Raw genomic sequence first — 14,491 nt, forward strand, 5'->3', positions numbered from 1 at the left:
ATTTATGTTCCAAATGGCTGGAAAGCCAAGAGTTCCAGAACTTTTCTGTGGTCATCGAGCCAATCTATCTTTTTTCCCCGTTCTCTCAGTAATCATTTGGATCCTTTAGTCATTTACTATAGTGTTTCTGTTCATAGTCCTTTGCCAGCAATTTTTATTCATATACAGGAAGATTAGCTTAAAATTTCTTATTCAGGTGTTCCTGAGTTGAAGATCTTAACTTTTTTGCTACTAGGTATATATATGACTTTGACAAGGTAATTAAGATTTGAGACCCAATTTCCATGAATACAGTAAATGATGTGGAGAGACTTATTTGAATCATTTTCAATGATGAAAATTACTTCGTAAACAATAAAGAAAAATGCAAATTCTGATGATAATTTTGGACTGAATTTATTATTTTATTACCTAAATCTCATAAAAATTATCAATTATAAATTCATACTGATGCTCTAGGATGTCATAATATCATCCTAGAATGGATTTATATTGGTTTAACATCTCACTGTTAAACTGAAATCAAAGATAATTTTGTCGGCACATTACATATATTTTACTGTGCCACCAAAAATGTGCAGTCTCCTGTCTTGCATAAATTCTCTCTCTGCTCTTTAAAAACTTGGTAACATTACCCATGTGCCTATATCATCATTTTCAATTTTTTTTAACATTTTCACATGAATACTTAATAGGTACACTATATGGATCTTTTAAATCAAGCCAGTACACCTAATACAGATATTCTAATGAAAATACATACAATGCCCACATATTTTCACCTTCATGATAATTAATTAAGTGATTCTGTATTTCTTAACATTATTAGAGAAATATAAAAGAAGGCAGCCCAGAAATCTATATCAAGTGCCATCTAACTGACGTATTTCACTTAGTATAATGAACTACAGTAAAAGATCCAAGCCTGTAATACTCTATTCTGTATTAATTAAATGTTGGATATAAACTCTCCTATTACTATAGGGAGTTGGATAAATAATAATTCAGAAGCATAGGGAAAATCATACAACATGATAAGAAGAATCAATATGACAAGGTAGATAATTCAGAATCTATCTATAACCAAAAATTTTTCATACAATTTATGATTTATATGTGAAACCATATGTAGAATAAAAAAGAATATCTGATGGCTGAATACATATAGTTGTAAAATGAAATATAAAATAGAAAAATATTATACATTAGATATATATTTCAGTGAACACCTTTTAAAACAGTGTAAATTAATACTATAATTCATGAATTAAGAAAAATACACAGTTTAAAATGGTAGAAAAGCGAGGAATTACATCTCCTTTAAGGTTTTATTAGAGTTCAAAACCAGAGTTTTCTACCACATACCTTCTATTTTTTTAAGGCATGGAAAATTAAAATTTATGTTTAAAATATTAAATGTAAATAGGATCATTTAAGATTAAGAATAATTATGAGTCTTACTCATTTCATTAACATGATTTATTAATTTACATAGAAATAATAATTGAGAATTCCCCCAACTCTCATTACTTGGAGGCTTATCTCACCCATCATTAATTCTATGGCTCTGTGAAAGTTATGTTTTATGTGAAGTCTATTATTTAACACTTGTTCATTTCAAATGTACACTGGTGATTCAGATAATTTATATTTGACATGCATAAAATTTTTCATTGCATGCATATTTTTATAACTAAGTATCACTTTCTACAGATTAGGAGATATAAAAGAAAGTTTAAATATTTTATCACTACATGAGGAATAAAGTACATAAGAGATACTTAAGTAAACATTTCTAAAATCTAGCAGGTAGTTTTCTCTGCATTCTTCATGCTATTAGAAGCTGACCAATGAGTCCAGGATTTCTTTCTTTAATTATGGCAGCAATAATGGCAGCACCTTGCTTTAAAGTTTCCTGTAGCTTCTTCTCACACTGAAAAGATATAATAATACTTATTTTAGAAATAAAATATTTTCCCTATAATAAAATATCTTACATCTGAAAGAAGACCTCTCCTGGGCGATAAAGAAACTACTTTTAAGATATATAATATGAATTCAGCCTCTACTAAAATTAAATTATAGCAAAAAAACTTGGAATTTTTCTTTAAGTACATAAGAAATGATTTTTAAAGAAGTTTTATTATGAACATAACATATTTGCTGAAGATGAAAATAAAAATATTGATGCAATTTTCAAAAGCCAGCAGCACGAAACAAAAAAAAATTATTTTCTCTTATCCAATATCTGACCAACTTTGGCTCATCATTAAAGTGTTAAAATTCAATATGCAGAAACTGAAAACAATCCGTGTACCCAAGAACAGATGACTAGATAAAGAAACTAAGATACATCTCCCCAGTGGAATACTACATAACTACCGGGAAGAATGAAGTCATGAAATTTTCTTATAAATGGATGGGTGTGTAGAGTATCAGGCTGAGTGAAATGAGTAAGAAGGAAAGAGACAGACATGAATGATTTTATTCATTTGTGGAAGGAAAGTGGGGATATTGGTGGTGGAAAATGTACACTGGTGAAGGGACAGGTATTGGAACATTTATATGACTGAAACACAATCATGAACAGCTTTTTAACTGAGTATCTCACTGTGATTCAATAAAAATATAATAATAATGACACCATCTATAAAAATAAATAGAAAAATTATATTTAATCTATTTACTTATCTTAGTTAAAATAGGAATGATATTAAAATGTGACAGAAGAGGGAATGTGGGGGGAAAAAGCTATTATCTTTTAGGATATCTATGCTATAAATTGTGCTATGCACAAGTAATCGACTTCTAAACTTGGCATCTTCCTTGATGCTTTACTTTTTTCCTATCTCTTGCACGTACTATTTCTATTGCCTAAATATTTTTTTAATAAACACACCACAAAGCACCATTGTCAACTCAACACTTCTGACCTGAGTCACCAGAATACTTTATCACCTAAAATCCTCTGAGACCCCCCTTTAAATTCAGGATCAGTTTGAATTTCTTACCTGGCTTTATCCTTTTGGTCTATACTCAACATTCCCTTAAAATCACTCAATTCTCTAAGCCATTAGTAATTGTCAGGTATTTGTCTACATTCTCATTCCTTTGCACCAGCTCATTTTTTGTGAGGATAGCTTTCCTATCCCCTTCCTACTTCAACTAACCCTAAATGGTTCTTTGTGGTTTGACCTCAATTTCAGTGACTCTTAAACATGATACTGCCAGTTCAAGAGTCCTCCAGCCTAGTTTGGATGGGATGAAACTATGTGTTGCCAAAGCTGTAAATTTTTCCAGCACACTGAATCCTGGCAGCCTTTTCCCATTTACCATATATTATGCCAGATGATAAGTTTCTTAAAAGCTTTTCCTTTATCACTAAAAATGAAATAGTTAAAGCCAAAAACATGGTAGCACTCCCTATATTATAAAGAATTAAAAACAAACAAGGCGGTAAACTGTTGTGAAAATATAAAATTTATTTTAACTTAAATGTCATTGATTTCTAGTTGGTTACCTTTAAAATATTTTTCTTTTACATTTACCCAGAAGTCTGGAAATAGTAAAAAAGAAGAATATTACTGCCGCCAAACCTCTATCAACCCTGGCCTGATCAATCTTTCTGTCAAGTAGTACTGAGAGGTAGTAGTGAGAGACCACTTCTTAAAAGCATGTCTTTTCCCATCAAATTTGCCGATCATGTTCTTAGGAATGGAGGTGGGAAAATTTACCAGAGGATGAATTGTTGGCTATTTTACCTCTTAGGTAGGTTTTGCTGACATTTCAATACTAAATTTCAAATGCTTTTCTGTTTTTAAAAGTACTGTAGACTTTAATTAAATACAAAGATATCATTGTAAAAAAATATATATATGTATTTTTAGGTTTAAATATGTATTTGTACACTGTCATTGTCACTGTCCTCCTGTTGTTCATTGATTTGCTTGAGTGGGCCCAGTAATTTCTCCATTGAGACACACACATATATATATATATATATATATATATATATACACAAATATCTTTTAGGATATATATATATGTTTATATATATATGTGTATATGTACAGTTAACTTATGACAAAGGAGTCAAGAGCATAAAATGTAGAAAGAAATTCTCAACAGATAGTATTGGGAATACTGGATATCCACATGCAAAAGAAAGTGAGACATTCTTTTCACCACACACAAAAAATAACTTAAAATAGTTTAAAACATAAAAGCAATACCCAATTTATAAAGTACATTAAAGACAATAATATAGTTAATGGTAATATTTCAGTGATATCTTTGGTGATTATATTTCACTGGCCAAAAAAAAAACCAAATAAACAAATGGGATTATATTGAGTTAAAAAGTTCTGAATGTGAAAAAAAAACTATCATTAAAATAAAGGGTGTTCATCCTTGGACTCCCACTTTGAGACTTTCAGAAGCATCTTTGCTACTCTCTCCTTTTCTTAACTTTGCCAGCAAAATGCTTGCTTTCTTTACATTATAAAATACTTGCTTCAAAATAAATTAAAAGATGTTTTTTAAAGATAAAATGACATGTTATCAAATGGGGAAAATATTCACATACCATCAATTTGATAAAGCACTGCTTTCTAATATACTTAAAGAATACACAACATTCAAACAATCCCATCAAAGAATAGAAAGAAGAACTAAATAAAACATTTCTCCAAAGAAGACATTCAGATATCTAACAGTCAGATGAAAAATACCCATCATTAACACTAATGATCAAACCAAAATGAAATCAATGAAACATCACTTATAGTCATATCACACCAGTGAGAATTAGCCTATTTCAAAAAGGTCTGATATAAGTGGTGGTGGTGCTTATGTGTAAATGAAAGGAACTCTCATTCACTGTTGGCAGAAATGTAAATTGGTTCAGTCTCTGGGATGTATAGAGATTTCTCAAAAATTGAAAAGTAACTACCATATGATCTGATGATTCTGTTCTTCGGTATCTACACAGAGGAATTAATAAATAAGATTTGAAACAATTAGAGAAACAGAAAGAAGAAGAGAGATTGAGGGATGGGGCATTCAAGAGAGAACTTGTGTTTCTCCAAAGGGAAAAAGCCAATACAAATAAGTTTTATAAACTAAACAAGTTACCAAGACATACAAATACTCAGATATTTCTAGTATATCCACATATTTGAAGATTAGTGACATAATTTATGAATACAAACTCATCTCAAAATACTATGAAAGTATTGATAAAACAGAACAAATGAAAATTCAGATTTGTAAAGAGGGGCCAAGATAACCAAAAGGAACGGTTTTGCAAGTGTTCCTTGAGAATCAATACAAAGAACACATAAAAACTTAACAGAGCATAGCATCTTGTGAGGAATATTGTGGAGAAAACAGTGTCCAGAGGAAAAGCTGTCACCTTTGGGAGACTCAACTTTGCAGAACACAAAACAACAGACAAGTTTAAAACACAGGAGCATTCCCCTGTGTTGGACCAAAAAAATAAAACAAACAAACAAACAAACAGAAAAAAACAAAGACTGCAAGAGCAAATATACTACCAAGTCCAGCAAACCAATATCAGACAACACCGAACTACAGGTGAAGGAAGCTGAAGACAAAGGACTAACAGAATATCAAGTTCATACAAGTACTCACCAAATTGAAAAGCCCAGTGGTGAGTGGTTACTCCCCATGCAAGCTGCAAGCAGCCTTTACTGAGATCAACCATGACCTATAGGATTTTAGAGTCAGCTCTGCTCGGCCCCAAAAAGCTTGCCACCTATACTGATTCAGTCTAGTCCAATAGTTTTGTTCTGGGTACTAAAGTTTTTCACAGAATTCAACTTTGCTTGGAAACTCATGAGTCACAGATTCTCTGGGCATGTTCAACCTAATGAAGGGCAAAGCCACATCTGGAAACAGACATTCCTTGGGTCAGCATAACCCAGTGGATTTGCAAGCTCATCTCCACCCACTGGGGGATGCCAGTCTTGGTACCACCCCAAAAGAAACACAGTCTTGGCCCCGACTAGACAGGTTCACAATCTTGGCTTCACCTACACAAGCTCTCCCTCCATGTCCCAGCTGATGTGCAATCCCAACGACCTGCAAACAGCCAGCTCAAAACCAAAGGAGGATCTTTCAAAATGGATGCAGCACAGAAGCTTCAACCCAAGTCAGGAACTCCATGCAAAAAGACTCTAAAATGCTTCCATTCTGTGGCTCTATCTACTACAGTAGAAAGAATGAATAGGAGTGACTCTATCTGCTACAGTAGAAAGAATGAATAGGAACAGGCACAGACAACGTAATGTGCCCAGGCTAAAGCTCATTGTGTGTGTGTGTGTGTGTGTGTGTGTGTGTGTGTGTGCGTGTGTGTGTGTGTGTGTGTGTGTGTGTGTGTGTGTGTGTGGTGGGAGGGCGGGAAGGTGTGGGAGGAGGACTGGAATTTTTTTTTTTTTTTGCTTTTTGGGTCACACCTGGCAATGCACAGGGGTTACTCCTGGCTCTTCACTCAGGAGTTACTCCTGGCGGTGCTCAGGGGACCATATGGGATGCTGGGAATCAAACCCAGGTTGGCCGCATGCAAGGCAAATGCCCTACCCGCTGTGCTATCTCTCCAGCCCAGGACTGGAATTTTTAAACACAAAAGTCTCACCACTGGAACAAAGATCAGCTTACTGAACAGCTTGTATTTTGCATACATGATCCCAGTCTCCAGTCATTTCCCAAGTCAGGTGGACTATGATGCCACAATATGTGCCAGACACCAAAAATGATGCACCGTGAATCCAAGCTCAGACTAGCTAGTTCTTAGTTCCATAGCAGCAATAAGGTAGCAACATCAAAAATCCCCTGTTGTCATCTAGTTTCATACAAATCAGAGCTACAGGCAATGGTTTAATTTTGTAAGCATTTAACAAATACTAACAAGAGAATGGAGACACAGTACTAAGGCCCTTTCCTTGCCTGAGGCTAACATAAGTTTAAGCCCTGGCACTGTGTATGCTTCCCCAAGCACTGACAGGAGTAACCCCCTGTGCACAGAGTTCTGTGAAAGTCCTGAGCAGTTCTGGGTATGGTCTCAAAAAGAAAAAAAAAAAAAAACCAAGACATCTGTGGTTGCCAACTATCAGAACAGTCATAGACACTAGCCTGATGCTACAAACAGGAACAAGAAACTGAAGTGACAGTACATCAGGTAGGTTACTTGCCTTGAATGTAACCAAACCCAGTTGGATCTTGAAGATCATATAAATTCTCTAAGCTCTACCAAGACTGACCTCTGAGTGCAGAACCAGAGTAAGCCCTGAGAACTACCAGGTGTGGTCCCCAAACAAAACAAAATTCATTTTTAAAATGCATCAAGTGAAAGAGCAACAAAGGTTATAAAACCAATTGCCATGTCAGGAAAGATCAGTCAGATAAAGCACATCAATTAAAAAAAAATAAGAGCCCTAAATAAGAAATTAAAAGAACTGGAATTAAATAGTACTTACACAAAAACAGATTCAATAGGGTCTAGCAATGAACCAGGAAGCTGAGAGTTCAACAGATTTTAGTGGCTGCACTATGTGGAACAGAAGGCTAGATTTGAGACCAGGTGAAATAAAAATTAGGTGATTATCCAAGGTTTTCAGTGCAAATCACCAAAAGACCTGGGCTATAGCTTGAGAATAAAAACAAAGTTAAATAAAACTGAGTCAACAAAGATTTACTGCCATAAAAATTTGATCTCCTATGAAGTTAAATCATGCCAGAACAAATTTCAGTGTTCTCTGGAAGTCAAAATTAGGTAGATTCTTTAAAATGCTTTGCAACTAAAGTACTGCATATGATCATATAGTACAGAAGAAAAAAGTAAAAAGCAAAAAATTTTAAAAAGAGAGAGAAATGATCAGCAGATTCAGGAGAGCTTCATATTCTAGAACTGAAATAGCCTTGGATAATTTAAAATAGCTATAATTAATATATGGAACATAAATATGTGAAATAATAATGAAAATACATTTTTAAAAAAGAATTTGATTCTAAAATAAAAAAAAAATATAAGACACACTTGAAATTAAGAATTGGACCAGGCTAATGTGAGATGGACAGAGAAAAACATAGGTAAAACAAGCTCATGCTGAAGCATAGAGATAAAGTGATCACGATTATGATCAGCTTAGTCCTTAGGATCAGATTATATTCATTCCCCTGTTCCCTCCTATCACTGCCATATATGACCATCATAACCAAGAAACTTGTTCAAAGTATTTTGCAATCTGCACACAAGTATGTGAACAGTGACATCCAGTGGGAATATTTATCCATGAAACATAAATGAAATAATAAATAATAAAACAAAATTCAGCATCAGTAACCAGAAAGTTTATACAGGTAGTAATGAGTCTGCCCTGCATGAAACCAAACCCTGCATGAATCTCTGGCCAATATGGTCCCCAAACACTGCCAGAATTGATCCCTCAGCACAATGTCAAGAGTAAGTCCTTATGGACCCCCAAAACCCACTCATCCCACCCAACAGTCAATCCCATTGTGAGAAAAAAAAATATATCATAATTTTTATAATCATGTGAATGTATGCATCAGTAGAAGAGTAATTGTCTTGCATATGTGAACACTGGTTGATTTCCAGCATTGAAAAAGAAAAAGAAATTGAAACTATATAACATTGCTATAATCTGACATAAAAAGATGATGAAATTTAGAATTATGCTAAGCCCACAAAGCTGGAAATGTTTCTTGAGAATGGTAAGAACAAAGGATGAAAGAAAATGAGGGAAAAACAGAAGCCAGAATGAACAAAAAATACTTTAGGGGAAAATTAATGAAATTTTCATTGTTACATAAATGTGATCATGTAGATTTTATAAAGGTTTTCTAACCAAGATGGGTGTTACAATGCCCATGATAAAAAAAATACTGAAGTCAATTTATTTACTACTTGTAGTTCTATAAACATTGATTTCTAGGGATAAGGTTTATATTGATTTCTACTCATCAATCATAAAAAAACACATCCTGAAAATATGGCATGCCAATGTCCCATACCCACAAATTAAAATCAAAATTTAAATTTATTATTTAAATTTGCTGATTTTAATAATAAAATAGTTTTTTCTTTTATATATTATAGTTAGCATCATATTTGCTTTTAAAAATGTTTTCTCACTTCATAATGTCAAATACTTTTTTAAAAAGTCTTTAAAATAAAACACTCTATCCTGTCAAAAATATAAAATATATCTTTGAGCTGAAAAAACAGCATTTACATTCTTTGTTTATTGTAACTAACTTACAGAATAGAAATAAGACAGAAAAGAAAAAAAATTGTGTTGAAATTACTTAAAATATTGAAAGAAATTATTAAAACTTTAACTATAATAATATTCAGATGATAGACTTATAGTAATGTTTATAACTTCTTTTTACTATTGTGTCTTCATAATTCTTAATAAATACTTTATTCTTCAAGAAGAAAAATGAGCTACTTTATAGTTAGCTTTAAAACTGTCTGAATACAAGAAAATAAATTTGTTCTTATATAAAATAATTCAATGTGAACAGTGTCCAAATTTTCAGAGAATCTATCTTTTCATAGGTATCCTTAAAATATGTACGAATAAAAGTTTTTAATTTTTATAATCATAAAAAAAGGCCTGAACATAAGTGCTACATATTTATCTGACCTTGGCTTTCTCGCTGACTTAAAAGTTAGGAAAAATATCAGGCTAAAATTTTATGTAGATAATGTCGGGGAAAAAGCAAGAACAAAACTTTGTGCATGATTTAATTTGGAATATCAACAACTCTGCTGACTGTGATCATGAAAATTTTCTTTATAGTTTTTGTTTTCTTAATATTAAAAATGTTACAAAAATCACTGTCACTGTCACTGTCCTCCCGTTGTTCATCGATTTGCTCGAGCGGGCCCAGTAACGTCTCCATTGGAGACTTTGTTGTTACTGTGTTTGGCATATCGAATACATCCCGGGTAGCTTGCCAGGCTCTGCCGTGTGGGCGAGATACTCTCAGTAGCTTGCCGGGCTCTCCGAGAGGGGCAGAGGAATCGAACTCGGGTCGGCCATGTTGGCTGCCTGTAAGGCAAATGCCCAATCGCTCCAGCCCTTAAAAATATTAAGATAAAATAGTTATTTAGGATTTTCTATAAGCTTAGTTGAATTATTTAGAAATTTAATTCTCTGTGAGTTTTACCATATTTAGCTTTTTCTCTATTCATCAAAATATCACTATTAGAATAAAATATATTATACTTAAAATATACAGAAATTCTAATCACGATTAATTTCTCATTAGGCAATTCTTTTTAAAAATTAATTTTTAAGTTGATTTTCCATTGTCTAGTAAGACTACAGATTTATATCCCAGATCTACACTCTATGTGTACATAAGCCACCCACCAACAAAGTTCCAGTATCAACCCAACCACCACCAACAAAAAAACCCAAAACAAACCAATACCAATTCCTCTCCCCATGCCTCCTTCACTTTCCCTAAAACCATAGTTTTATTTGGTAAGTTCCATAGTTTTATTATGTGAAAGAGTTAGTTTTATTTTATACCAATGTCTTAGTAATACATATCCCACATATGAATGAAACCATCTAGCAATTGTCTTCGACATCCTTCCTTATTTCACTTAGCATAATCATTATGCAGATGATTCTAAATTTATTCTGATGATTATAGCATTATAATGGAATAATAAACTTAAGTATTTTTTTAACTTCCCAGTGTCTATATGTGTGTTTATGTTAGTTTCTTATTTCCACACAATGGTTGGATTTGGAATGACTATAGCATCTTTATAATTTATTGAAGTTTATTTATAATTTTTGTTCTCCCCACTATTTAACTCCCAATTTGGCTGAGTAAAACTTGTATTCTGAGGAGTTAACAAGAAGTTGTACATTTTAAGTGAACAAATGGTCAATATTTTATGATAGCCATGTCTTTAAAATTCCTTACTTACTAATTTCCTTTTAAATTATTTCAAGAAAATTTTTTTCAAAACTTTTCTCAGTTAAAAAAACTCAAAAAAATTTTAAAGGAATATTTGAAGAGATTGAATTCCTTTAATATGTCACAGAAATAGGAGTACTTGATTAAAGATACAAAAACAATTTTGTGGTATGTTGTAGAATAAACTTTATGTAGATTTTGTAAAACACTTTCTCAAAGAATAACAGGAAGTTCTATGATGTCATTGTTGTACAAATCTTAACAACATTAAAGGAAATTTTCAGATATAATCATCCTCCATACATATCATTCCTCAAAACACAATGTACTCTGTTAAAAGGAAAACAAAAAAGTCAAAATGAGTCTGTGTGTGTGTGTGTGTGTGTGTGTGTCTGCTTTAGATACCTCAGGAGATTACATATTCCTTTTGAAGAGCAAACTTCATTGTCTCAGTAAATTCCAGTCTAAATCCTAAATCAATTGCCATGAGTTACAAAACAGATATGAAACTCAAAATGCTTAAATTGTGATGCTAATATCCTTTCATCATCAAAATTTATCTAAATGCTTCCAAAATGTCAAAAAATTTCAATAAATGAAACTATATTTTCTATCTATATCTATCCATCTATCTGTATTCATGTATTCCTATATGTCTTGCCATCTGTACTCTATACAACATATAAAACTTTTTGATAAGCCTTTATAACTATATAACATTTAAATATGGTGTCAAATCAAAATAAATTAAGGTTAAGTTTCCCCTTTGAATACATTTTACAGATATGGAAAGAAAATATGTAATGGTAACACACTGTCCCCTAGTGGAAAACAATATAAATGTTTAGTGTTTGCACATTTTCAAAACTGCTGGAAAATAGCAGTTGCCCTTTGATAAGGTTCGAAGTAAACTAAACAATTCTCTTCAACTAAAAATTTGCCTCTTATTTCTTTGAGTTAAACAACTGTTTTTTAAGATAATAAAATAATACTGACTAAAATGCACTTGGGTTTGCTCACTAACATGGTCATTACACAACTGTTTCCACAGCCTTTACTTTCTTTGCCTAGTTAAGCATAGTAGGCTTGCACCTACTATGCATGCACTGCAAGCACTTGTGGAATAAGGTAACTAAGATAAAAAGAGTTAGTCAAACTCTGGAGATCAGCAATGTTAAAGGCCCTCCCGTTGATCGTCGATTTGCTCGAGCGGGCCCAGTAATGTCTCCATTGGAGACTTTGTTGTTACTGTGTCTGGCATATCGAATACTCTCGGTAGCTTGCCGGGCTCTCCGAGAGGGGCAGAGGAATCGAACTCGGGTCAGCCATGTTGGCCGCTTGTAAGGCGAACGCCCTACCCGCTGTGCTATCGCAGCAATGTTACTCTGATGAAAATGAACAGTAGGGAAGAAAAGACTCAAACTACACATTGCTGAGTCATGCAGCAGTGGGATAAAATGGGCAACCAAAAGTTTTAGACATCTGGCCAAAGAACAGGAAAGTTCATTGCTATGTCGATTTATTTCTAGATCTGGGACTTCTCACTGTCACACTTAATTTCCCTAGAGCATCCTTTATAACAGCATTTTTTCAGTTTAATGAAATTGAAAAAAGTCTCATACACAATGACCCCCTTTTAATTTGCATAAAAGGCTTTAATCTCATTCAACTCACCCAAAAATTACTAAATTCTGCTGCTTTCTGTTGTGACATTCTTGACCAGTCATACTCAAACCACTATACAACCAAACCATTCCATCTTGACCTGGATGCCCTAACCTCTCCTTGTTCTTGGCTACTGAGACTAGAAAGATCATTAGGATTATACTAAACCTACATTATCTTCAGCACATACTTCATTTTAGCATCCGAGGTCATAAATACTAAACCTATCCTTCTAACTACAGTTCTCGTTCCTCTACTTCATAGTAGAGCCCAGAATTTTTTTCCGGATATACTGGTATAATCATTATTAATATTTCTCCAGTAATAATTCTTCCAAATAATTGTATTTCTAACTCATATAAACTTTTAAAAACCCAGTTTTCATTACTTCCTCTTATGAAGTCACATTTTATTGCATATAAATTATTTATATTATTAAAGCTATTCTCAAAATCCTTTACTTATATTTTTATATTTTTACCAGGTCGGATGTTTGTATATTTATGCACATATGCATACATATTTTTTATAGCAGTGTGTATAGGAGGATGTGGGAAGGAGAAAAGGAAGAAGAATGAAGAAGAAAGAAAAAAGAAAGGGAAAGAGGGGCTGGAGCGATAGTACAGAGGGTAGGGCATTTGCCTTGCATGCAGCCGACCCAGGTTTAATCCCTGGCATCCCATACGGTCCCCGGAGCACCACCAGTAGTAATTCCTGAGTGTAAAACCAGGAGTAACCCCTGTGCATCACCAGGTGTGACCCAAAAAGCAAAGAGAGAGAGAGAGAGAGAGAGAGAGAGAGAGAGAGAGAGAGAGAGAGAAAGGGAAAGAGATGGGAAATTATCTCTAGGGTCAAGTGATTAAGTAAAAATCAAAAGACTGCTAATAACACATGAATGCTGAGCCATAAGCTATATGGATGAGTCATTGATATCTAAAGTCTGAAACTCAAAGTAACTCATACAGTGGCTATTCACTGTATTGAATACTATTTCTCTTTTTAAAATTTGCCACAAATTACAACTCAGATAAAGCTCTATTTTTAGCAAACTTGTCATAGTTTATATAAGTATTAATAGGCTAAAACTTGCCCACTAAAGACATTCACAGGATGAAGAGTAAAGTTTTCCCTGATAATAAAGTAACACACAATAGAAGTTTACCTATAGTTTTTTTTTTTCCCAAACAAGGGCATAGGGAGAAAAAAAAACACCCAACAGATAGAGAAAACAATTCTCTAGTTATAAAGAATATTTGGGATGCTCATATTTAAATACTTCTCCTGGGGGCTGGAGCGATAGCACAGTGGGTAGGGCGTTTGCCTTGCACACAGCCATCCCATATGGTCCCCTGAGCACCGCCAGGAGCAATTCCTGAGTGCATGAGCCAGGAGTAACCCCTGAGCATCGCCGGGTGTGACCCAAAAAGCAAAAATAAATAAATAAATAAATAAATAAACACTTCTCCTGAAATGGCACTACTGAATTGTAGAAAACCTGTTATATAATTATCATTTTTAGTCTCTGGAATGTACAAGAAGCTACTTCAAACATAGAGATGGACACAAATTAAGAACAATTTTATGTCACAATTTTTAAGTAAATATAGAATTGGAGGCTGTTTTCAACCTGCTTTTCTTACCCGTATAAAGATTACCTAGATATGTAGAAGATGGTGAAAATATCTAGTACTCAAAAAACAAGGGGAGTAAAAACAGTGAAAGCTCTAGGTCAAGGTGCTAATTGAAGAACCTAATCACAGTGAAAAATGCAATTATAGACACCATTGTAATAATGTAAAAGAAAATTCCTTGAGTTTCACAAAAATCATGGTCTCTGGAC

At 33.4% G+C, this 14,491-nt stretch overlaps 1 protein-coding gene across 3 annotated transcripts in view; it reads right to left on the reverse strand.

Annotated features, from left to right (window-relative positions):
• Positions 1–402: 402 nt before the first annotated feature.
• The window catches only part of CRPPA (CDP-L-ribitol pyrophosphorylase A), a 326,035-nt gene continuing 311,946 nt past the window's right edge, over positions 403–14,491 (reverse strand). For all 3 annotated transcript variants that reach the window (XM_056118424.1, XM_056118423.1, XM_056118422.1), the window contains one exon: positions 403–1,933. In XM_056118424.1, coding sequence (XP_055974399.1) covers positions 1,829–1,933 — 105 coding nt within the window. In that variant the 3' untranslated portion in view covers positions 403–1,828. The remainder of the gene's footprint in view (positions 1,934–14,491) is intronic.

This window comes from Sorex fumeus, unplaced genomic scaffold, assembly GCF_029834395.1.
Source record: "Sorex fumeus unplaced genomic scaffold, SorFum_2.1 ptg000037l, whole genome shotgun sequence".
Classification (NCBI taxonomy): Eukaryota; Metazoa; Chordata; class Mammalia; order Eulipotyphla; family Soricidae; genus Sorex; species Sorex fumeus.